Source organism: Lissotriton vulgaris, chromosome 12 (genome assembly GCF_964263255.1).
Source record: "Lissotriton vulgaris chromosome 12, aLisVul1.2, whole genome shotgun sequence".
NCBI classification, from domain to species: domain Eukaryota; kingdom Metazoa; phylum Chordata; class Amphibia; order Caudata; family Salamandridae; genus Lissotriton; species Lissotriton vulgaris.
This window is the reverse complement of record NC_141700.1, coordinates 434,150,068-434,176,513: the sequence shown is the minus strand read 5'-3', so window position 1 is coordinate 434,176,513 and position 26,446 is coordinate 434,150,068. Positions and strand designations below refer to the sequence as shown.

At 42.2% G+C, this 26,446-nt stretch overlaps 1 protein-coding gene across 2 annotated transcripts in view; it reads left to right on the top strand.

Annotated features, from left to right (window-relative positions):
- LOC147674128 (dipeptidase 2-like) overlaps positions 1-26,446 on the top strand; it is a 365,658-nt gene that overhangs the window by 274,437 nt on the left and 64,775 nt on the right. For both annotated transcript variants that reach the window (XM_086945196.1, XM_086945195.1), the window contains exons 6-7: positions 18,169-18,238; positions 20,830-21,006. In XM_086945196.1, the coding sequence (XP_086801322.1) occupies positions 18,169-18,238; positions 20,830-21,006 (247 nt within the window). The remainder of the gene's footprint in view (positions 1-18,168; positions 18,239-20,829; positions 21,007-26,446) is intronic.

The following is a 26,446-nucleotide window of genomic DNA, read 5'->3' as shown; positions in this document are numbered from 1 at the left end:
CTATTTGTTTTTCTGAACGCTTTTTAGTGGCTACGGAAGCCGGTTGACCAGCTGCTGCTGTGGTTCTATCAGCCAATGAATTCCCTGCAACGTGAACGCCATCACGTCGATGACTCAGTGTATGTATCACGTGAGTCTTTTGTAGTTCTTTCTGTAAAAGAACTACTTGTTCCCAAAGCTTTTTATGCTTTATTGTGGCACCTGTGTCATCTTTGTAATCATTTTGAATCCAAGTCTGTATGTTCTTATTGTAAGATTGGACGCAGTAATGTGAATCGCACACAATTAGTGTGGGGAATTCGCGATCAGCATTTTCAAGCGCCATCTTTAGAGATCTTTTTTCAGCTCGCTGAGCTGTACAGTTTCTGAATGATTCGGTTTTAGTGACCATTGGTCTGAATTTACCTGAGCGCCAACGACCTTTAACAGTCGTGCACGCGTTGTCGTAAATTTGCTTTTCCACGACAAAATGTTGTGCAAATCTGTCTGTGTGGGTTACACAGGTGTATTGTTCGAGAGGCAGAATTTCTATTGGCAGAGGATATTCATATTCGTATTCCAGATTTTCTAGTTTTTTCATTTTCGGATCAAAATAGTGTTTCACGTCTTCTGTAGCAAGAGAATTTTCCCATTGTCTCAGTTTCGGATCTAATGCCACAGCATTTAGATTGCGTGGGCTTGTTAATGCCTCAATGGCTGATTCTGATGTAAAAACAGTTATTCTCTTTCCTTGGGCTAGGGCTCTTTCTCTTGCTACAGCAGTTTGAACCGCTGTCAGAATTTTTTCTGTAGAACTGAATTTCATTTCAGCTTGTGTGTACAAATGTGATATGTAGCTATTGGTACTGTTTCTCTCTCATTAGAGGTCAGGTATGTGAATCCGCATCTTCCTGGGATGACTCGGATTACAAGATTGCGTTCGTTTGCGCATGTTTGCAGTTTTGTTTTAGTTAACATGTCTGTCTGTAATGATCTCAAACTTTCTGTGTGTTTTTTAGTCCAAATATTTGGTTTGAAATCAGGTTTTATTAATTTGTAGAGAGGTTTTACCCTCTTTGCATAACTTAGAATGTATGTTCTTCTGAAATTCAGGAAACCTAGTATTGATTGTAAATTCTTCAGCGTTTTTGGTGCTTGGAGTACTGCACATTTCCCTAAGAAATTGTCTGCTAGGCTTTTGCCTTCACTTGATAATTCATATCCTAAAAATAGGACAGTTAGATGGGCTATTCTTGACTTTTTAAAGTTGAATTTGTAACCTTCCGATGCGAACCCAAGTATTATGGTGTTTACTCTTTTCAAGTGAGTCTCCAGGTCATCGTCTGTAAGATAGAGGTCATCGACATAGGATAATGCCTCATCATCATACATTTGTAGTAATTCTGTTACCCTTGCTGAGAATAATCCTGGGCTATTCTTGAATCCCTGTGGGAGTCGACAAAATTGTTTTTGCGACCCCATTATTGAGAAAGCGGTCAAATACCTGCTTTCAGATTCAATGTTTTGACAGAAGAATCCATTAGAGATATCTAATGTTGTTTTATATTTTTTGCGCACGATGTTATTCATTAGTGCTGCACTGTGTGAGTTTTGGACTGCAAAAGTTTTACAGCAGGAGTTTAGATGTCTGTAGTCCAAAACTAGACGATATGAATAGTCTGGCTTGGAGAAAGGAAACAAAGGATTGTTCATTTGTGAGGTGCATGTTTCAGTCACCCCTTGATATTCAAGTTGATCCAAGATCTCCCTGACTTGCTTTTTAGCTTCTTGTTTAACTGGGTCCTGCCTTTGTGCAGTGGGTTGATTTTTTAACTGGATTTTGCAGGGAGAAGAATCCTCATCCCATCCTACGTGATTTTTATATAAAGCAGGGGCTTGGGCTACTGTCCATTTTCTTGCAAATGTGTATTTTTTATGAATTGGGATATGATTTGAGAAGGCAGGCATAATCATTTCTTCGCCATGAGGGCACTCCCTGACAAACTCTGGTGGCCAGTCTTTCAGCTAACAGGATATCATAGCCTTTAGATAGATTCGCGCAAAAGAGACCTTTTATTTTCCTAGTTTTATCTCCCTCTATATGTAATGTTATTTCATATAGTTTATGGGGCACGCTAACTCGCGTGTCTGCAGTTTCCACCTGAATGTATTTATTCGTGTCCACTGTCTCCAGAAGATTCATCAGGATCTTGCGAGTTATGGTCACTTTTGCTGCGCTGTCTAGCACTGTCTGGGTCCACTCTCCATTTTTCAGTTGTGTCCTCAGGATTCTCGGCATGTTTAATTTTAATACTTGCTACCTTCTTTCTGGGAAATTGTGATTTTTTACTTTGATGAGCAGGTTCTTTGTCTTTGGACTTGATGTGCTCCTCCTTGTGTTCTGACCGTCCTCTTCTTTCCGATTTCTGTGAGGAAGTCTGAAAAGATCGAGAGGGACGTGTATCAATATCTTGATATCTGTCAGGTTTTCTTAATTTATCCCTATATCTAAGGTTGTATCTTTTTTCAGAGGGCTCCCCTTGGGGAGACTTGTCCCCTCCTCCTGGAGATCTATTTCTCCGTTGGGGAGACCTTTCTCTGGACTGAAATGGTTTTTCTCTGGGAGTGGTTTGTTTATTACCTTCCCACTTCTTCTTTTGAGAATTAAGCTTGTTTTCAATAAAGGTTTTTTCAGGATTTTCAATTAGTTGTTCTAGTCGGTAGGTTGGACCGTCAAGTGTAATTTGAACTAAATCTCTATATGCTGTTGTTAATTCTTTTATTCTAACTAAGAGTTCTTCTTTTGGCATTGTTTCAATGTCTGGGTGTGGTGTGTAGCTGGCTAGAGCTGGCCACGTGGCTCCTGGTCTACCTAGTGGACCGAGCCTGGTAATGTGATTTTGATGTTTTAGGGCGCCATTAAATAAGAGCAGGTGCTCTTGGTATGTTAGTGGAATTTCAATTTCCTCGAAAGGAGAGTATTCCTCTGGAGATTCCGCTATTTTATGATAGTGGAACTCACGTGTCACAGCATGTGCTGCTGGAAAAGTTATCCAGGAATAGAATACCTCTGTCTGCCTATATTCATGTGCCCCTAATACAAATACAACTGTACCACCTCTTGGTGATACCCCATTTTCTATAAGTTTTATAGTTATGGTTTTCCTTATATTGACCGGGATGAGTATTGCATCTTGGTCGTCCTCATTAAACCCTGTAAGGTCTGCACCTGGTTGATTCGCATTTACTGCGGCTTCACCGGTTTCGTTGTTGTCGCTGTGGTTTGACATTGTTTAATGGAAGGTTTTTGCAGAGCAAGTTTCAAGGAAACAAAGATTAGGTGCACAATATTTTGGAACACTGTATCCTTCAATGTTGACTATACCGTAAACTAATACATAGGATTCTCATCCTATTAAGTTTCGGCGGATATTAACCTTTCACCCACTCCAGACGTCTACTGGAGTTTTTACGGGCGAAAGGGGTCTGTGTGAAAAGCACGACTGAGTTACTCTAGTATCTTGCGTTAGATTATCGCCTTACCAAATGTTAGGCGCCATGTAGTGTAGTTCCTATATTCCCAATAGGCTCTGCGCATTGGAATAACAAACAGCAGTGTAGACGTAGGACTGAGGTCATCTAGGTCTCTACTGACTATGTTAGACTTAATTGGTTTTGCCAGCTAGCTCAGAGGTCACTAGAATCTTTCTCGAATGAATAGGGAGGGGTTACCTTCCCTGATTTAGACAAGAAGGGATTAGCTTCTGACAACCATATAGCATGACAACTTTGCTCCCCCAGAATAAGGAGTATATCTCCAGAGTCGTGTGAAAACAATAGACAGCTATTTCACTCAGTCAATCGGGCATGCATAATTTCACCAGGGTGCAGAGAAATAGAGAGACAGGCGTTTTCAATAAAAGGTGTTATTTTATTGAGCAGTCTCTTTCTCATGCAAGAGAAATGAATTGCCACAATTGCAATACTTATTATGAAGTAAAGTGCGTACAGTAAAAGGAGTATTATGAAATAATAATGTAAAAGCATTGATATGGTTTCTTAGCCATATGATACTTTAAAACGGATAAAATATTTACATACATAAAAACATTGACTTACGAACTCAACTGGTGCTTCTAAGATACGCCTACCCCGGTGTACCTGACCTAAGCCTAATACATGGAAGGAGTAAGTAAGTTGCAGTTTTAAGTTAAGTTGGTTTTTGCCAAGAATCTGATTCAAGAATTCTCTCTAAGGTTTGAATCAGCTCCGTACCTTGGTTATAGAATGAAGGAGGTCTTGTATCTTGTTTCTCAGGACTCGATCTCCCAGTAACCCGCAATGGTGACTGGAAACACCGGAGCTGGATTTCTCAGCGTGAGAAAAGGCAGCTTCTCCAGTGTGTCAAAGGGGAGGTACGGCTTCCTTCGGCTCTCGCATCAGCTGGGCTTCGGATAAGTAGATAGCCGCTCTGCTCCACACCACAGTGTGTTGCTTAAGGCAAGTGTTGGTATATTTATTCATGGAAGGTGCCGTGTTTCACGTAAGGTTGGCCATAAGACGTCAATAAAAGACGTCACTAAGAACGGACTGTTCCTTTAGTGCTCGCAGGAGTTCAATGACAAATCAAAACAAAGACTGGGGAATTCCCAGGTTGCTGAAGGTTTGGTGTGTCGAAAGAACTTGTTGTGCTCTCTAGGAATCTAAGGAAGTAGCCTTGCCGTATTTGGGCTGCATGGGCTACGACTAAATATGGGTAAGATTCTTATGCCTTCATAAGGACATGATTTATCATAACCGCATAAGGGCATGAATCAGGAATATTTAATTAGGGTCCTAGATACATTCACAACATTAGAAGACCTACGCAAGTGCCGACAACTGATTAGACTTGTTTTGTCATGGAAAGTTTGGCATCTATATAAATGCCCAGGATTTTCATGGCCGCCGCTGGTTCCGGTGAGGGCCCTAGTTCTATTGGCTAGAGAAGGTCATTCCAGGGGCTGGACGCTGTGGTAATCGCCAGCACCTCTGTTTTGTCCGGGTTTATCTTTAGCGAATTGGCTGACATCCAATTGACCGTGAATTTTAGTATATTTTGCAATCTAACATTGCCGAGGGTGAGTTGTCAATTTGAATAATAATTTGAGTGTCATCGGCATATTTGTAGAGCTGGGACTCCATCTGGTTTAATGCAGAGATCAACGATTGCAGATAGGCGTTAAAGATAAGAGGTGAAAGTGCAGAGCCTAGGGGAACTCCACATGAGAGACCTGCTGGGTTGGTGACCAAGTTTGCCAGTTGGACTCTCTGGGAATGATTTTTGAGAATGGAAGTTAACCAGGCTTGCGCGGTGCCCTGAATGCCGAGGTCTCCCAGCCGCAACAGTAACTGGTCATGATTGACTGTGTCAAATGCTGCAGAGAGTTCTAACAACACCAGGGCACACATCGTTTTTTATCTGCCCTGAGTCTCAGATCATCCAGCACGGAAACCATAACCAATTCCGTGCTGTGATGGGCCCTAAAGCCGGACTGGTTTGGTTCTAAAAGGTGGTTATTTTCAATATGGCGAGAAAGGTATTGGAGAACGTGCTGTTCGATTACTTTGGCTAGAAAAGGCAGCTGTGATATAGGCCTAAAGTTTTTCAAGATCTAGGTGTCTGCACCAGGCTTCTTTAAAAGCGGGATCAGGCAAGCCTCCTTGAAATTAGTGGGGATCTGTCCTGTTTCCAGGGAACTATTAAGGAGGGAGAGTAAGTCGTCCTCTATTCCTGGCAGGGCTAGCTTAAATATCCTGGGTGGGCAGGGGTCCGCTGGTGACCCTGATTTCACTTGCCCCATCAGGCCTGCCAGAGTCTCTTTAGTGAGTGGGGGTAGCGTGCTAAGAGGGTGGACAATCAAAGGGGGTGTCCCGTGAGGGGCTTCCAGGGCAGTTAAAGCTCAGGGTATGATGGATTTCTGTCAAGATATCCGATATTTTATTAGTAAAGACTGAAATTTGTGACAGTCTTCTTGAGTAAAGTAGAGATTCTGCTCCTTATTTTTCCTTAGCTTGGTCAGGACCTTGAAGGTTTCTTTCTGAGGATTACTTACCACAGAGATTCTGCCCTCATAGAATTTGGCTTTCCTGCAAATGATTGCCTGTTTGTAGGTGGCAAATGCCAGCGCATATGTGGCCCGGGCGCTGGGTTGGTACTCTTTGCCCCATGCTCTCTCGGTCTTGTGCAGGGATCGTTTCAGTAGCCTGAGAGCATCGTTGAACCATGGGGCACCTTTGCCCTTGTCCACAATTCTCACCCTGCGTGCAGGTGCTGTTGCTTCAATGGCCTTCTTGAGCTTTAGTGTTGGATTGAGACTGGCGGCCTCTATGTCACCCTCGAGTTGCGTAGGTGGGAGGGGGGTTTCTAGGATGGCCACCAAATCATCTGCTCTGATCTTATTCCAGCATCTTAGGACTTTCCATCCTAATGATGGATTTTCCGCTCGCCCTGGGAATGTAAGTTGACCCTGCAGTAGGTGGTGGTCTGACCATGAGCAGGGGGAGACGGTAATTGGACTAAACATCGGGACAGCTGTCCAGATTAAGTCCAATGTGTGGCCTTTATCATGTGTCGAGCCCGTCACCCGTTGACCGAGATCTAGGGCTACCATGGCCTCATCTAACTGTTTTGCATGACAGTCTTTAGGTGTTTTCTCCCAATGGAAGTTAAAATCTCCTATTACCACCAGTCCTTCATATCGTGATCGAAGGTCATGAACTAGTTCCAGGAGAGTTTCACCAAAGCCTGGTGGTGTGCGTGGGGGACGGTAGACTAGAAGTAGTACCAGACAATCGGTGGTGGAGCAGAACTTAACCCCTAGTACATCCGCACCCTCCATACTTTCTGAACAGATGGTTTCCATTTTGAAGGAGCGATTACAGAGGAAGGCTACCCCACCCCCCTTCATACTGCCAGTCCGGTTTTTGTAGATGGCCGCAAAATTCGATGGCAATGATGCGACCAGATCTGGAGTGGAGGATTCTTCAAGACAGGTTTCCGTGACCCCTAGAATATCAAGTCCACCTTCCTGGAGTAGCAAGAAGGCCTCAAGGTTGTGCTTTTGGAGGGAGCGTATATTAAGCAGTGCAAAAACTGTCCCTATGTGATGTTACCTTTTTTGTAATGTTTGTGTTGGCCTTGCGTTCAGGTGCGTTAGTTGGTGATTTTGATGACTTAGCTGCAGGGCACCCAGGTTCATCAATATAAGTTCATGCTTGGTGTACGGGATGTGGGGGCCAGGGGTCTTGGCCCCTGGTCCCGGCCAGGCGCAGACGGGCTTGCCTCTGGCGCGCCTCTGCGCTTGCATAGCCCGACTTAAGTAGGCAGCAAGTGTGGAACCACCTCGCCACTAGTGCGCTCACAAAGATGGCCCCAAGAATGGCAAGTCCTCCCACAAGATGGCGCTAAAGCGAGGAATATAAGTATATTGCCCCGCTCAAGCAGCAGGTGAATATCGTTTTTTAATGTGCAAGTAAGTGAAAACAGAGACGATTTTAAAAACAAGTTTAAAACAGAAGAATGCTCAAAAGTAGCAGTAGCGTGCTATCGACGCAAGTTCCCCGCAGCTAACACAAAAAACAGCATCGCTGTCCTGCACCTCCAAACTGACACTAAGCCAGTTAGTACCTTATTTTTTTTTACATTAGTAAAACAGCACAGTTCAAGAAATTTCTAGAGAAATATAGTACAAAGTGGGCAGATAAAATGGGGGTTGATTGTAATTTATTTCTTGAATCCTTAAACTTAGGCTGCACAATCTTAAGTGCTGCCCCCCTGCAGTCCCAGCATTACAAAACACTATATTTTCTTTATTATACGCCTGAGAAAATAGCAAAATGGGGTGGGAACACAGGCATAAACTGCCCCCGATGCAACGAGTTGGAAGCTGATAGTATTCACATCTTTGCAACATGCCCACAGCTACACTCATTGATCATGGAGATAGAGGGATTCCTAGAAAGATCTTTGGGGATTACAATTCGTCTCACACCATCTTGGATTATGCTAGGAGTAGCTGAACAGGGTCAAGAACAATTTGCAGAATTTTTGTTTGTAATAATGGCAGTGTATAGACTGACAATAGCCCGGGCTTGGTTAGATAACAACCCCCCCAAATTCCAAGACTGGTTGGCGTCCACGCTGTATGCCCATAAGATAGAGGAAAATGTCTATGCTCAGAAAGGAAGGAGAGGAAGATGCTTGGGGAGGAGAATATGGGAGCCTTTAAGTAAATGGAAAGAGAAGCAAAGAAAAGCTGATTAGGGGACAGTTGGGGAAAAGGTTGGGGGGTATTCTAACTAATGGCTCTCTAACAATGATATGCTTGTTTATGGTTTTGTTTTTCTTTTTTTTTTCTTTCTTTTCTTTTTTGGGTATTAATGGTATGAGGCCGATTGGTTTATGGTGCAGATCTATTAAATTTTAAGTAGGTATAAGGTGTTATGAAAAATGTGAAAATAAGCAATTTACTGTAAATTGTGTAAAGGTAATTGTGTAATTTCAAATGTGCCTTTGTTACTAAAGAAAAAAAAATTTTTAAAAAAAAGTAAAACAGCACAGTTTAAATGGAAGAACCAACAATACTCAATAATAGACTCAGATATTACATTAGCTTGGTTATTGTATTAAAGATGAAAAAAACATAGCAATAAGCTATCTTTTTGGAATTTCAGTTTAGCATATCACAGCTTGTATGAAAGTGTCAAACATTTATGCAAGGCTTTATCAGATAGTTATTATAAACAAAATTCAATTTGCAGAATAACTGAGTCCAATTACCATTAAAGACAGAAGGATAGTTTGTTCGTGTAACAGCTCAAAGCTTACGAAGAAGGGGGAAAAAGGTTCAAATGTAAAGTCCATTAAGGGCAAGTCCATTAGCATAGAACATAAGAAATAAAGAAAAATGGAAATGAAATGGTTCCGCAAAAGGGCTTCACTCCATCTGCTAGCAATTGTAGCATCAGCAAAGCAGTCCGAAAGTAAGATAATAGTTAATCAAAATAGATCAACATAGAGTCCTCTTGCAAGGAGAAACGAAAATGCATGGCATTGCCTTTACTTTGGGGTTCTTCTTTTATAAAGTCTTTAACAGGGTCCTAGTGATGTAGCATCACACCACCAACGATAGACTGCCATATGTTCAGGTTAACATAATGTCACCTAGGACACTCGCAACAGTAAGCTGCTTTCCCATGCTTGTAATCGGAAACAAATGAATTGGGAGTCCAGAAATGCATAACATCAGTGAAAAAGATAGCTAACGTAACCATCTATAGTCACAGCTGGAAACCTGTTTCCACAGGGATAATTCACCTGAACACTAAAGAAGCATTTAGAAATGTCAAAAGTTAGACAGGTACTGAACAAATAAAGCAACATTTCACCTGTTGGAAAAGGCCCATTGTATTAGGACAAGGGAAAGGTCAGAATTAGAAAAAAAGCATATTTTATAAACTCTAAATAAAATATCAAATATAATGTAAGAAAATCAATTCAAAATAGGAATATGTAGAACTTTCACCATTAAATGGAAATAGCGAACGTTAGAAATATCCTACTACCACAACTGTTCTCAATATTCAGATAAGCATATTATTTTTTAAATTAACACTACAAAATTTATTTTCCACTTTTCATAAACTAAAGCGTCTCTAGAAGCATTAAGCCACACTCAAGAAAGTATCTAGTTCCTACACATTTTCGCACCGACTTTTCTTAATGGTGCATTCTAACAGAAGACATCAGAAATGCTAGGCCACTTTACTAAGACTACAATTTCATCATTAAATGTTAATAAACAAAATATTCATAAGAAATTCAATAGTGCAACTCATTTATATGTATTATTATTACTTTGTATGGATATTTTCTTCATCTTACATTTTAAAGCACACTTTTACGGCGATTCTACTGCTGTTGTCTCAATTTCATGTGTCACTGTGTCTAACATGTGCAAAGTGCACTTTCAGCTTTTCGTGTCTTTAATCAGTAAATGAGTCAGGTACTATGATTTTTAAAATCGTGCGTTATGATTGGTTAATGCATGAGCACATGGGACTCATGGCATAATTCAGTAGGCACGCACATGTGTGATGACCTATAGTGTGAATGAACTTTGTCATGTACATAGGCTAACTGAAGGATATGGGCACTATTTAATATACTTTTTTATTGGCTTATTCAAGATGGCAGACAACACTTGGAGCAGATTAAAATGACGAAAGTTATTTTCACATACCTCAAAGTGCATGCAAGAAAGGGCAGTAGACTGGCAGAAAATAAGAGCTGTGGGGGCTCCATAAACTGTAAGATTACATTTTTAAGGACTGTGGGAAGCATTTAAATATCATGTAGGGAAAGTACGCCAGTGGGGCAAACAACTGGATGTGTGGAGCTAAGGATTTTGGGGGGGGGGTTAATAAAAATAAACATCTATGGGGATGAGAAGGGAGCAACATAAAGTGCATGGACTCTATGGAGGGTATCTAGCAGAAAGATCAAATGGAGGGAGCAACAAGAAGTGCAGACAGGCAGGTAATTGCTAGGGTTTTTGCAGCACATGATGGAGTAAACGGCAAAACTTGTGCACAATCATGGAGTGCCTATAAAAAAAGAAAAAAGACCAGTGGAACCATACGACACAGCCAATCAAAAGGATGGTAAAGAGGTTACGCGCCGGGGCAGGGACAAACACAATAACAGGAAGGAAGGCCATCGAATAAGAACAAGAAGGTAGCAAATGAGAGTGACAATGAAGCAAATATTGGCAGTGGACCTGCTCTATGCCCACTCCAAGATTTTGCTGTGATCCACAAGACGCTTTTGCAGACAGACAGCTTAAAGCTGTCTGATATGTGAGGCCTAAAAATTACGAGCATAACACCCCTCTCTCAGCACTCCATGTCATCTTCACTATCAGCCCAACACTGAACCCCCCCCCCCCTCTGGGTGTGAAATGTAAAAAGATTGTGGTCCAGTTTCCTCACTTTTCACTTTCTGCCATCTCTCTCTCCTCGCCTCTCATCATCCTCCATGTCTGCCTCTCCTCATTCTCCTCTAACTCTTCTCCATAATTCCTATAGCTCTTCCTCACCCGCTTTTACTTTCCCCACTCTCAGTCTTTGCTTTATTCTCCTCTTCCATCAGTGTTCCCCTCCCTCACACTGCTTTTCTCTCTTTTATTCGCCACCAGCCACAGTTCCTGTTGATTCCTGCTCAAATGTTGTGCTTCTACCTCTTATAGTGTTAAAGGCTGTTTGTTACTGTGAGTGCCCCTGACCAGAGAGAATTTTGAGAACCATAGAAGAATGAGGCTTACAATTTTAGAAAGTCAGCAAATAGAAATGTAGAATATAGTCTGAAAGTGCGGGCTAGTCTAGTTGCTACAAGTGTTTTAAGTGCTCCAGGCACTGTCAGTCAGTGGTGCCACACTGCCTGAATTCCCCCCCCCCCTAAATCTGTCTACCAGGCACCAAGAGAAATCCGCGTCCCAGAAAATTACAAACTATGTTAATTTTACAGCTGTTTTTCCAACTCAGCACTGTAAGAAACCCTTCAAAGTCGCTCATTGCTCATTTCTTCCTCTAACTTACTTGAGCCCAAGGCCAAGCTCACAACTGTTGCTCTGGCCTTGGTTGTGAGTTTTAGATTTGAAACGCATCTGTGAATTGAGGAGAGGTATCAGAGCTCACTTAGCGCAACCCTAGATTCTGCAGGTATGTTATTTAGAAGGATGTTGAACCCTTATCCACAAGAGTGTCAAGCTTCATTATAGGGATTCTGCTTAACATTCCAGACCTGGTTGTTTTTTGAGATGGGCTCCTGATCATAGTGCACTCTTATCGTGTTGTGAATCAATGCAATATGCAAAACAGCCATAACTTCAAGCTGGTTAATTCCAACCCCCAAATAAAACCTAAACAAAGCTTGAACAAACTTTGATAAAACCACTTCCTTTGGCACATGGATGTCACGTCATGCACCTCTGTCATGTAACAGCAACAGTTAGACTGAAATTAAGTATCTAACCTGCTCCTTTCTCCACCTGTAGGAAAGAAAAGCAAAGGATGAGTTTGTGGCAGTTTAGTGGAGTAGGGCATAATATTTAAATAGCACATATGCAGACAGCAATTCCAAATGCTTTAATTTCTGGGTATTCATAATTACATGTAAATTCCACTTTGCAAATTGTATTCTTGCTGCAATAGTGAACACAAATAATTGATTCAAGGATTTTCCATACACTATTCCATCAGATGAAGTCTGAAAAATGTCTCCTTAATTTCTTGTTCCCTCCCTCATCACTCCTCTTTCTCTGTGTACACTTCTTTCACTAGACAATGGCCCCCGATTCTGTGGCGTACCAGAAATGGGAGAAGGTAGGTGACAGAAGGTCGAGAAGGGGAAAGTATGGTGGAAGACGTGAAGTAGAAGGAAAAGGGTGGTTGAAATAGAGTTGAGGTAGAGAAATATGTGAAGTAGGTTGAGATATAATATAAACAGAGAAAGTGGAGGTAGGCAGAAATATGAGGAGGAAGAAGGAGGCAGGAAAAGAAAGGCATAGCTATAGGTAAGAATTTAGAGTAAAGTTCATAGAGTTAGGACTAGGTAGAAGGGCATGTAGAATGAGGGTGAGTGGTGAGATGCACAGGGGAATGGGATAAAAAGAAGCAAGGCAGAAAGAGTTGGAGAGTGGGAGATGCAGACAGATGAGAGAGAAATGCAAGTTACAGAGTGTAAGGTGTGCTAGCACGCAACAAAATAATTATATGGTATATAAGATGGGTAACTAATAGAGAATGGTATTGCAGCCATGTAGAGATAGATTATGTGAAGAGAGAATAGAAGTGAAATAGTGAGACATAGGTGTGGTAGATAAGGAGAGATTACATTGATTCAAGGGTTAAAGATAATTAGGCTGAAAGGGTGGAATAGAGAAAGGTGACAGAGTGGTGTAAAGAAAGTGTTGGATGGGCAGGTGAGAGAGTGATACTGAACGGGAGACGAGTAAACACAGATGAGAGAAAGAAGAGGTAATGAAAGAAAGAAAATAAGTAGTGAGAAAGTGAGGCACTGGGGAAAGTAAAACACTGGAATTGGTTAGGTAGAGGGCAAAGGTCTAGACAGCGGGATGTGGAGAGGTACGGCAGTGGACACATTTTAAGGTAACTAAAGAGGTTACATTGAGAGCAGTTACAGAGAGAGGTGGGGTAGAAAGAAAAAGGTATTAACTTAGATGTAAGGTAGAGAGAGAGGTGAGGTAGAGAGATTTAAGGAAGAGGAACTCGTTAAACAAATTTGAGGTATAGAGATATGTTGAAAGAAGCTAAGATGTGAGGTAAAGTAACAGATACATTTGAGAGACAGCTGATGTAGATAGAAAAGAGATACAGGAAGCTGAGATGGAAGCAGAACAGTGAAGTTCAGGGAGAGGACTAATGAAAAAAGAGGTGGAGAGTGAGAAGTAGAAAGTGGTAAGGTCGAGAGAGGTTTTTTTGAGAGGTGTATTGTGATAGGTGAGGTAGAAAGATGTGCAATACAACAGAGAGTAAATAGATTTGGTAGTAACATCAAGATGTAGAGTTAAGTATAGAGCGGTAACGAGAGAGAGGAGGTACAAGGAGTGAGGTGGAGTAAAAGGAGAGAAATTAAACAAAAAGAAGTGAGGCCCAGAATGAGGTAGATGGTTGTAAAAAGAGGTGGCAGAGGTAGTTTGAGCAATTGGTACATAGAGAAGTTAGTTAGAGAGAAGGGTGGGGGTTAGTGATTGGTGGGATATAGAGTAATGAAGCAAAATAAGAGGTGCAGAGAGGGGAAGATTATAATTTTAGGTAGAACGCATGGACAGAGGTAAAAAAAAAAGGCCAAGTAAATAGAAGAAAGTGAGCTAAAAAGTAAATTGGAGGGAGTAGAGAGAGATAAGACATGGAGGGAGTAGAGAGGGATAAAGAGGGAAGGAAGGGAGGGAGATGTAATGGAATGAGGTATATGTGATACAGACAAAGAAGTAGATAGAAAGGTGAAAAGTGTTGAGGAAGTTATGTGCAGAATCACAGGTAGAGGCAAGCAAGGGCAGGCAGCGAGACTGATTTGGAGAAATAGAGTTGAGACATGGATAAGTAAGCAAAAGAAAACAGTTAATCATGGAATAAATATGAAGGTGAAATGATGAGGAAGATAAATGTAAGGAATGGAAAGATGAGGCACAAGGAAGAAAGGTTAGCTAGAGAGAGGAAGAGGTGAGGTAGAGGAAGTTGAAGTGTAGAGCAGTAGATAAACACACCATTATTTTAGGGGGCTTTTGACTATTCTGTTCCCTTTACTGTTGGCCCTTAAACGGTGAGGGCCAATGGCAATTTCTCACTGTGCAGTTGCCCTAAAATGTCTGAACTGTCTGGCACAACCAAATGTTATTCTGTGGATGATGGTACAGGAGAAATGTCGAGACCGCATTCACCCGCAGCTCAGTGGCTCTGTTTTGGAGCAATGTTATAACATAGCTGCTATTTGGTGGGCCTGATTGTGCTTAATTCAGAAGGCTATGAAGTGGTGCACAACACAACCTTGGCTCAGGTGCAAGTCCCTGAAGAGACAGAAGCACTGTATTAATACAAGTCTGTCTGGAAGAGAGAGGCAGCTATCACAGTAGCACAGCATACAAGATAGCAGCAATACAGTAAAAACAACTGAAATGCCTTTATACTGGCCCTGCTAGCACCAACTCTGCTGCAGGGGTATAATTGAGCAATTAAAATGAAAGCAGACAAAAGGTACATTAAGGCTCAGCTCAAGAGTCCATTTTGACTTCACTGAGCCAAGAGACTGGCTCCTGCCCGGAGCAACTTGCCCAGCTCTAGTGATCAGTCGTATGTTGTGAAACGATCTGTATTTGGTGTGGTGGTGTACGGTAGTGTAGCATGTTGTGGTCTGATGAGATGATCTGATCTTTGTTAAGAGTGTGCCATTATTATGATGGGATGCTGAAATATGTTGAGGGGTGATACTGTACAGGTAGCAGTGGTACTGTTTTGAGTCATCATGTTATTTGTGGTATGCTGGTGTGGATTGTTGTATGGTGTGATTCACTGTGATAGGAAGAGGGAACTATACAGTATAGAAAAGTCTGTTGCAATCTGTTTGTTAACACCATGTAATGCATATGGCAAGTTAATATAATATGATATGGTGTTATGTGATGTGACAGAGCTATGCAGTGTTGAGTGGTGTCCTTTGTTGTTGTATAGTGTGGTATAATGTAATTTGCAACAAAAAGGAAGTCTGCTGATGACTGGATGAGTGTGTGGTGAGTTTTGTTAAGTGGTGTGCCAATGTATTATGTGGTGTTCAATTGAGGGGTACCGTGTTGTACAAAGTGTTACAGTCGGTTTGATGGCAGAATACATTTTGAAATGTGGTGAGTGTATGATGTGGTGTTCTTTGTGTAGGGCTTTGCACACAAAGCCCTACACAACCAAGGCCCAAGATACCTCAACAGCCGCCTCAACTTCTACACTCCCGCACGCCAGCTCCGATCAACCAACCACGCCCTCGCCGCCGTCCCCCGCATTCGAAGAGCCACCACAGGAGGAAGATCCTTCTCCTACCTCGCCGCCAAGACGTGGAACTCCCTCCCGACCCACCTCCGCCTGACCCAAGACCACCTCGCCTTCAGGAAGCAGCTCAAGAAATGGCTTTTCGAGCAGTAGCGGACCCCCCCCCCCCCCCCCCCCTTCCCCAAGCACCTCGAGATCCTCCGGGTGAGTAGCGCGCTATATAAATGCTGTGATTGATTGATTGATTGCTTTGATCCATATAGGTATGAAGTATTTTGGGATGATGTGTCAGTGGTGATTTGTGTCAAGGTGCAGCAGTGAGTTGTGTTAATGTGATATGAGATAGTGTGGCATAGAATGAGACGGTGTGGCATAGAGTGGCATGGTGTACCATGGTCCTGTGGTTTTGAAATATGTTCTGTGGTTTGGGAATGTGTAATGGGGTGTTTTATAGTGTTGGGGAGTGTGGACTGATTTGTGTGCTGTGTTGTGGTGCAGTTTTGAAGATATTTTGGATAGTGCATAATTGTGTGATAGAGAAATATATTTTAATCGTGTGTGGTGTGGCGTGGAATGTTGCAGTGCAGTAAAGTGCTTTGTAGATGGTATTTAGTGGAGGTGTAGGGGTGTAGTTGTGCAATATGGTGTGGAGTGGTCATGGGACATATGATGTGGCGTGATGTAGTATGGGTCAATGCTTGCTATCATAAGGTGCAGCAGGTTTGTGATTTAGTGTAGTGTGTGTAGCAGAGTTTTGTATGGTTCGATTAGGCAACCCCTTCTGTAATATAGATGGTAGAAGCACACATGTAGCACCGGTGCTATCCTATAAAGAGTGTTCCCACATTTGCATGGGGCATTGCCTAATGCAAATAAGGGAAATGTGTTTCCTCTATGCCTACTCCATTTTATGTACACAAGGGCAGAAGCACAGAGGCTGTCAGTAGGCGCACTTACTGTAATAATAATCCACATTTGTAAAGCACAAACAATCACCCTTAAGGGTCTCCAGGTGCTGGGGGCCATAGGGAAGATTAAGCAAGCTATTGCCCAGAATTAAAAGGTGCTGGGCTAATCTGCCGCCGGGGATCCCCAGATTCCAGCGTCAGTCGCCCTGGCCGGGGCGCCACACCTATGTGTCACAAAGAGGTTGTGCAGAATCAAAGCTTCCCCATGGCACCAAAGGGGTGGTGGGTAAGAACACCCCCCTGCAGGTGGGCGCAATCACGCACTGCACCCTCTTACAGGGAGATTTCTCTACCTCTTGGAAGTGCAGGTTGAATGTGGCCTGCACTGTGAAAGGTGGACCAGAATCTCCAATCAGGCAGTCTGTTGTTCACTATTGTGCTACCCAAAGGGCAGTGCATTATTAGAAATAGGATTCACTGCTTTGTTTTAGCCCAGCACATGTGGGTAAAGGTGGGCCATGTCGCAAACAGGGACAGAGTGCCCGTACTGTAATCCAGTCCAGAGTGTCTTAACTTTAAGGATAACATGCAGCTAAAACCTGCCTCAAGAACAATTTACTGGCTACCAGTTGAGCAAATAATATTATTAAATACTTATATATTCTATTCATGACTTTCTAAAGAACATATTAAGAAATCTCCTAATCTATGACAATATACACAAAAATATATGTAAAAGATTACTGGTCTCCATGTGCAGCAACTCAAAAATCAGGAAACAATCAACAGCAGAGTATTACCATTGTTTTGAGACAAATTAATTGATGCAAAATTGTTCACAGTCATTCACAATATGTTCCTTCTGGATTTTCCAAAGGCTTTAACGTGCCCAACAGCAACTTTTCAGAACTTCCAAACACTTCTAAAATACTCCAGCTACTGAGAACATGAGTTTTTCATGACAATGCTTTTAACTGAAGAAAATAATTATTTCATAATTCTATGGATGAATAAAAGTGAGTCAGACTTTATATTGCTATCTGCATAGTGCTGCAAAGAAAGAATGCAGAAGTGCGAGTAGCCCTCAAGTCGAGAAAGGACGGTATGGTCTAGTTTGCTGAGAAGTGCCTGCACTCTTCCTTTGGAAGATATGAAGCCTGTGTAATCAAAGCACGACTGTGCTGTTTGGTTAACTTTTTTTGTGGAATAACATGACATGATAGCTCACATTAATTTCATACAAAAGTCATCATTGATACGTTGAATTTAAGGAATGAGGCCTGTTCGCCAACTAATTGTTTCCAATTCCTGCCCCTGTTTGCAGAAGTCACAGATCAGTGGTGTCCAACCTGCGTCAAGACCGCAGGCTAAAGTGCCATATTATTTAGGATTACCACCTACTTTTTAACTCGGCTCCATTTAGAGTTATTCTATCTGGTATTTATGTTATTATAGTGTCCTAAAAATCTGGCTTGGGTCCTGCCTCCTGAACCTATGTGGTCACTTGTGCTTTCCACTGGTTTACAGGGGATTATTGTTAAGGCAGCCTTTTCGTGAATTTACCATGGACTTAGCCCTCTTTATTCCTATTCTGTCAACTGTTGTACAATGACTTGCATGGACTAAAATGTTCAGCAAACCCCAAACGTAGCATTTCTAATTTTTCTTTGATTTTCCTGTAAAGGGCAGAGACATCAGCACACGGATTGCATCCCTTCTACCCGAGAAACACCAGCCTGACAGAATTTGGAAAAGTAAGAATAACTTCTTAATGTTTTGAAGCTTCAATAGATGGCAGGCAGCATGTAATCATTACAAAGTGAAATAATTAAGAGTGGTAATGAAAATACCATAACCTGGGCTTCACCCTGGACTCCTCCCTCTCGATGACCCGACAAGTCAACGCCGTCTCATCATCGTGCTTCAACACCCTTCGCATGCTCCGATAGATCTTCCGATGGATCCCCACCGAAACCAGGAAGACGGTCACCCAGGCGCTCGTCAGCAGCTGACGGGACTACGGAAACACCCTCTATGCCGGAACCATAGCCAAACTTCAGAAAAGACTCCAACGCATCAAGAACGCCTCCGCACGACTCGTCCTGGACATCCCCGACACAATCACATCTCGGGCCACCTGAGAGACCTGCACTGGCTCCCCGTCAGCAAGAGGATCACTTTCAGACTCCTCACCCACGCACACAAGGCTCTCCACGACCTGGGCCCCAAGTACATCAACAACCGCCTGATTGCTACACGCCCACCCGCCAGCTACGGTCGACCAGACTCGCCCTCGCCGCCGTTCCACGCATCCGCAGAGCCACCGCCGGAGGAAGATCCTTTTCCTACCTGGCAGCCAAGACATGGAACTACCTCCCCATCCACCTCCGGCGAACCCAGGACCATCTCTCCTTCAGGAAGCAACTCAAGACCTGGCTTTTCGAGCAGTAACATAACACCCCCCCCCCCAGCGCCTTGAGACCCTTCCGGGTGAGTAGCGCGCTATACAAGTGTCATGATTGATTGATTGATTGATTTTAGAAAATGAAATATTGAATGTATTATGCTGAATAAATATTTAAGGCCAAATTAGCTACACTTCCAGACATCTGAAAAATGCTTAACGTTGTAATGATTATTACAAAGTTACTGAGAGAATCAGTTCCTTTTTTGTGTGAATTAATTACATATAGGAGATGGCTTTTTGGCTTTGATTATTTCTATATATTTCTTTTTCTAATTTTGGATGTTTTATCAGCTTCCGGCACAGTTGATATTGTAAAGAGCCCTATGTTATCCACAAGTTTTATTGTTTCACCATGTACGTAGCCATTGTGTCAAATGTTCATTTTTCGTTCCAGAAAGTGTTTTGGATTGTTCTCGTCACTTCCTTTAAATTTAATGTTGAGGGGCAGTTTTCCGGCAGAGTTTTTATTAGAGTGATTTTCGTTCACTATAAATACTTAATGCTACTACAGCAATGTAGCCGCATTACGTCCTTATAATGTGTCATGCTTTTTTTCAAATGTTTTATCATTTTGTTTGGTTAATTTTTTACATTTCAGGATTCAAATTTCCGGATTATATGTGGGTATGTATACACCATGTTTTAAGTATTTGTTTGCAATGCAGACGTATAGACACATATATGGGTTCCTAAATTTTAGAAATGGGCTTTTATTGGCATTTTCGGGGAAATTATGTGAAGTCCAAATCCACCAATGAGCTCCATTTGGGATGCATTTTGTCTTAGAAAAATAGTGCAAAAACACCTTTGCCAGTCGAGTTCAGGTGGTTTGCACCGTTCCCGTGTTAACATTTTGCACCAGATCTCAAGCGATTATCTTGTAACTACTATGAAAAGATTGGCAGTGTCAATATTATGATATATGCAGATTTTAAAATGGGTTTAGCATACTCCATGTATACCAGTTTATTGCTGACCTCTCCGTGTAAAAGCAGATGAGACCTGTAAGAGTGCACTCTCTGAAGGTGCACAGCTAGTGGTTTCATGAAGAGAATGATACTACATATAATATTAACGAAGCTTAAGGAGTTGTATTCCCATATTTTAAATTATATGTCCTTGTGTATGCCCTTCAGCATCCCTCATCTCAGCAGTATATGACTGTCTCTTCCCTTTGGTTCACACACCTATGAGAATATCCCATGATCTATTGGATGTGGGCAACCTGCAAACTTGCTAATATTTTTGACTCAGATTAAGCAACACTAGCCACTCTTCGCGATACATCATGGAGAAATTTCTTAGAAACAGAGATGGAACCCCTGAGATTGACTTCAAACCAGGCCCGGACTGGCCGTTGAGGGCACCGGGCAATCCCCCGGTGGGCCGCATGGTTGGGGGCCGGTTTTGGGCCCCTGGGGACGTTTTTGTTACAGGGCCGTTATGCTGCAAAAACGGCCCTGTAACAAAAACGGCTGAAAACCGGCCCTGTCACAGAGCGCGGTCGCACCTCTCCCCTCTCCTCCCGGAGGGGGAGAGGGGGGCCGGCCGAGCACTTTGCCAGGGCCGGTTCTGGTTCCCAGTCCGGCCCTGCTTCAAACCACTAATAGGAAAGTGGAAAAAGACACTGCCCCAAAGTGCAGCTCGGTGTCTACATAAATACTGTGGGACTTGGTCACAAATCATATTCTATAATTAAGTGGGGCCTCTAAATTGGACCTCGATTTCCTGAATTTAGTTATACATTTTCAATGAGGAAATTTCTAAATCAGGCCCTGTTGCCCAAGACACCACCAGCCCTGAAATTTGTACAGATATAACTTTTCAGTGATTTAGAAATACAACAAATTAACTAAAGGATTTTGTTCTGTTTTCTAGAAAGTTGTAAAGGAGATGAACCGCTTGGGAATGATTATAGATTTGTCTCACACATCGGCCAACACAGCAAGAGCGGTTCTCAATATCACAGAGGCACCGGTGATATTCAGCCACTCTTCTGCATTTACAGTGTGTAAGCACCCCAGAAATGTACCAGATGATATTCTGCGCAGCATAGTGAGTAATTTTAATGGAATCATTAGAGTGATACACATTAACATACTGTAAGCACCTTTTATCTTCCCTAAAATGTGATTTATTTGAATTTTTAAAGGGGGGCAGCAGTATAAGATCCAGATAAAGATACACATGTTTTTCTCCAAAACGAGTAGTAAAAAGGTTGAGGTATAAAATTTCACAATGTGGATGTTAAAGAAATTATACAAACCAAGTAAAAGTACAAGTTATTGTTTGTGTAGAAAGGGTGGATAGGTCATCGACTAGTGAGAGCCTTTCACATCTTCCTAATAAACAGCTTAGTTGCTGACACAACTGGATATGAAACAGACATGACAAAAGGGCACAGTAGAAATTGAAACAATCAGTCAATCAATCAGGGGTTTGTATAGCCCAACTACTCACCCAGGAGGGTCTCAATCCGCAGGGGTGGGGGGCTATTGGGTGTTCTGTGGTTTTATTTAGAAATAATTCCTAAGTTCTGTATTCTTTAGAGGAGCTGTTGAGTGGTGGCAATAAAAGATGTTGCATAATATTAGCCTCTGTGTCTTTAATAAAATCCAGATTTTCTGCCCACCAGGCTGTGGAAAATCTCAATTTTTCATTGAAAGGTAGTATTAAGTGACCTATGATGGAGGTATACATTAATTATATTACCATAGTCAGAGTAATATAGACATAAGAGCAGTCTTTGACTGCCTTTCTCTGATGCCCAAACCAAAATAATTCAAACTCCTACAGTTACATTCCTAAAAAATAGGAACCGTTTTCAAAATTAGCACTAGTCTGGAATTTCTGAGCTACAACATCACAACACAGTTTATACCAATTTTGCCAATGCCAATCTACAATAAAACAAGAGAGGTAATAAATACAGTAGGGTTAGAGTTAAAAGACAGCCATATCATTTAAATAGTTTACACATTAATGTAAAAGCTAGCTGTAAAGTAACCACATTATGGAATTTCCATGGTCAAAGAGTAACAGCTCTTGAAAGAGTATGATTGTTTCAGTAGATATACAGCAATCACTTCAAAATAGTGAGTGGATTTTGTGTTTTCTATAGATCCCATACCCACCTTTTCCCTCGCCATTTAAAACTCATGTCTGCTAGTCAGTCTTTTAAACCAGGGTCTAGACTCCGGTTAGGTGTACTTTTTCTATAAGTTTTACACCAACTCTTTTTGTCAAATCTTTGCTTACCGCTCCCCTCACATAGATAAGCTAATTCATTATCATAAACAGTTTCTTTTCAGTGTATTTACCCAAAAACACACACCATTCAAGATTAAAGGTAATAAAAACAATACAATTCTCAAGCAAAACATAATGAATTAAACACATTACATAGTCGACAAACATATTAGTAGAGGAATCACTTGGAAATCATAAAAGATTAAAAAGCAAAAAGAAATAGTAAGTGGATCAGTAATATTAATCTATATTCATACTTTTTTTTTACAAAAAAAAAGAGGGAAAGGAGGAAGAGCTAGAACAAAGAAGAGAAAAAAGAGGGAGCAGGAGGGAAGAAACATACAAGATTTAGGCAAATGATGAGTGTGAAGATAGAAAAGTAGTGAAAGGTAGCCAAAGTATAACAGATTACATCTTTTGAGATACCAAAGAATAGACGGTTGATATTCTATGTTCATCACAAATTCCATCAAGTTAATATACATACTTTAGAATCATCTTTCCAAAAAGTTAATATAACTTTAAAAGGAAGTGCAATAAAAAGCTCAACTAATACTGATTTTGGAGAAAGGTTGTTAAAATCTGCACACACAGTTCCAAGAAAAACATTTTGAATAGATAATGTAACATTGCATGAAATTATCATTAAACATTTTAACCAAACCAATTTCCATAACTCAGCCACTTTAGGACAATAGTATAATAGGCCAGTTAAAGTACCATCAGAGGAGAGACATGACCAGCATTGGGGAGAGGCAGAGGAATCAATATTATGTACAAGAAAAGGAGCAATAGCCACTCTATTATGAACTAACAAAGATTGAATAATACATATAACGACAACTGGAGGAGTTTAACAGTAAAATCTCCATTTTAGAAAAATTTTATTTGTAACCAGAGATAGCAGAGTATAAATCTGTGTCTTGTAAAAAGGGTTTTAGGGAAGTGAGGGGATTAGACATGTAGATGAGAATATCATCTGCATAAGCTGAGAGTTTGATTGATACGGAATTGTGTTTTAAGTCGGATATAAGAGGATTACATTGAATGCGCTCAAGGAAGGGCTCCAAGCAAAGGAGAAAAAGCAAAGGTGAAAGAGGACAACCTGGTCTAGTTCCTCTATGTAAATTAAAATAGGGGAAGAAAGAGCCATTAACAAAAAACACAGACATGGGGTTCAACATATAATAATTTGATAAAGGAAATAAACTTTGGGCCAAAACAAAACCATTGAAGAGTGGTTTTAGAAACGGGGATTCCCGGTAGGGTAGGGCATGCGCCAAAGCCAGGCAGAAACCCCCGTTCTAGCCAGGACAAGGGAGTTACACCCCGAGGATAACCTCTGCTCACCCCCTTGGTAGCTTGGCACAAGTAGTCAGGCTTATCCCAGAGGGAATGTGACTCCACACAAGGTTATATAAAAATAGCCTTTGTATTATGTGAAACACATTAGCATCACAGATATATATAGAGTGTGCCAGCTGGCACCAGGTCACAATTTAAAGGGGACTATGTACAAGGCAGTGCCAATCGGGTCGCTGCCAGAACCCTCACAAGCATAAACAGTAAATGCAAAACCACCAGTAATAAATGTATACCAGTCAGTAGCTACTGGCAAGATCATGAACTTAGCATCATCACATCAGTCATAAATCACCTTAGCATTAGGCCTAAACCACTTTAGATCAAGGATAAATTATGAGCATAAAGGCACCATCATTTGGCATGAAAATACATTATGCATAATCATATTAGAATGGGGCATAAAATACATGAGCATGAAGGCATCATCAGCAGGCAGAAAAAGCATTATGCATAACATCGGCATAGTAGTGCACAAATAGTAACACCTAAAAAAATTGCCCACTACGTTACAGCTGCCCAAACTAAGGTCCCAAAGAAAAAGAATCATTGCCACCACTGTGCACATTGGAGCCCCACTCCAGGACTCTGAAGTGAAAAATGCCCAATATTGCAGCTGCCCACTCCTGCAGTGCAGCTATGACCAATGTGAGCCCCACTCTGGGACTCAAAAGAAAATAAATGGCACCCATGTTCAGCTGCCTGTAATGGCAGAACAGCTGAGGAAGAATCAAGCACTGGCACCACTCGTGCAAATTGGACTAGCCCCCCTCTGGGGCTCTACAGCAAAGTTGCCAACGTTGCAGCTGCCCGCGCTTGTGTGGCGCAGCTGTACAGAGGAACCAACACAGGCACTTCTGGTGCCACTCCCGGCCCCACTCACTGGCTCTCATGCTGTGCGGCCAATTCCTCTAGGCAGGGGAAGAGGCACCAGCAACTTCAACAACACGCAGGGCTCTCCTCTCGGGAGCCCCACTCTTCCACAGTCTACGGCGTCCGCTAGCTTCCCCTCCAGCTTGGCCACACCCCTTTTTCTGATGTCAGAGGGAACTCCCTGGCTGGGATCTCTTATTGCTTGGGGCTCGCCTTGGCCTTGCACCTTCTATGGCTCCGGCCCCACCCATGTCCAAGCAAGGCTGCCTGACTTCTGCGTCGTGTCCCAAGCGGTGGCTCCTTTTGTTCTTGGCCTGGGTTGCGGCGGTGATCTTGCTGCAGAGTCGTGTTATGGGCGCCCGCGAAAGAGCTAAAAAATGCGGGGTGGGCACCCGTTCAATTTGAAGTATAAAGTGGGGTGGGCACCTGTGAAAGATGACGAAAATGCAGGGTGGGCACCTGCGAAGGCTGAAAATGCGGGGTGGGCACCCGCTAGGAAGATATGCAGGAAATGTGAAGACGCAACAAAAATGCTGTGCAGGGGGGTCCCCACGCTAGGTTTCCACAAGGACGTTCGGGCAGCTCCGCGCTGCAGGGGGCAGACACTCCTCACCTTCAGGGACAAAAAGATAGCACCCACGAGCTGATAGGAAGCAGGAGAGCAGAGTCAATGCTGGGCAAGATCAGCAGCCGTAGAGCAGTTCAACAAAAATGAAGTAGCAGTAGCTGGAAACAGTCATACTCCTCAAGGTGGCAATCGTCCCGGTGCATGAGTCTTCACTCCAACAGAGTCTCCCTTGGTCCTGTAGCACGAATAAGAAGTCCTTTGTGCTCGGAAGACCCCAGCAAAGCGCAGCCAGATAGGCCAGCATGCATGGACCCTGAGGAGCCAGCAGCTGGGTCCCGCGGTGGTTCCTTCTGGCCGAATGTCCCCTCAAAGTAAATACAAGCACAACAAACTCATGGGGTCACAGCCCTTGTATTCTTACACCCTTCTGCACTGCTACTAGAAAGGGGCAGAAGCTTCTGGAAGGGTCTTTGGGGAAATTAGTTCCAACTGGTTTTGGGGGAGTGTAGAGCACTTTGTTTACCAGGCTTCCCTCCTCCCTTTGTGAGCTGGGGCTTGATAATCAGACACACCAAAGGGGGAGCGGAGCCAGCATTGTACAGGGCAGGCACAGACCTATGTAGGGACAGGGGACTTCTACGCCCACTACCTCAATTGCAGATCTTCTGTTCAGCCTGACACCGACTCACCCTGGCCTCACCAGCCCTGGTGACTTCTAGGCAGGCAGGCACATAGCACACAAAGATGCCAACTTCTAGAGGTGAATTCCATATGACAAACAACCTATATTTGTTTATCTTGGTCTATTTATTTATACCTTTTTACTTGATATAATTCATTTTTAAATCAATCTTGTACATGTATGTGACGAAAGCATAAAAACATCAATATTTCACGACAACATTCAAAGACATATCTGTTTTCAATCAAGAAAGTGTATCAAAAAACAATTGACATAAATATATTCAAAAACAAGACAATATCTCAAAACATAAGCAATAATTGTGATTACATATTGTCAATACAGTGATTTCACAAAATACTTTAAAGATCAAAAATGTATTCCTGGAGATCAATAAAGTTTAGGACAATTTTTTTTTTCTTTGTCTTTTTTAAAATAAATTGCCAATTTATACGATCAAAAGCTTTTTGAGCATCAAGTGAGAGGGCAGCAAGAGGAGCTGGATATTTTTTCCCCAGAGGCAAGGAACGTTAGAGAACATTTTAGCATTATAGGAGGTAAGCCTGCCTTTCATATACCCAACCTGGTCAGGCTTAACAAGGTGGAGAACAACATCCTCCAAACAAGATACTAGAATTTTAGCAACGTTTTTACAATCATAGTTAATTAACGAAATTGCCTGATAGTTTGTAGAGAGGGCAGGATCTTTAGCCTGTTTAGGGATAATGACAATAAGGGCATCCAAAAAGGGACCACTGGAT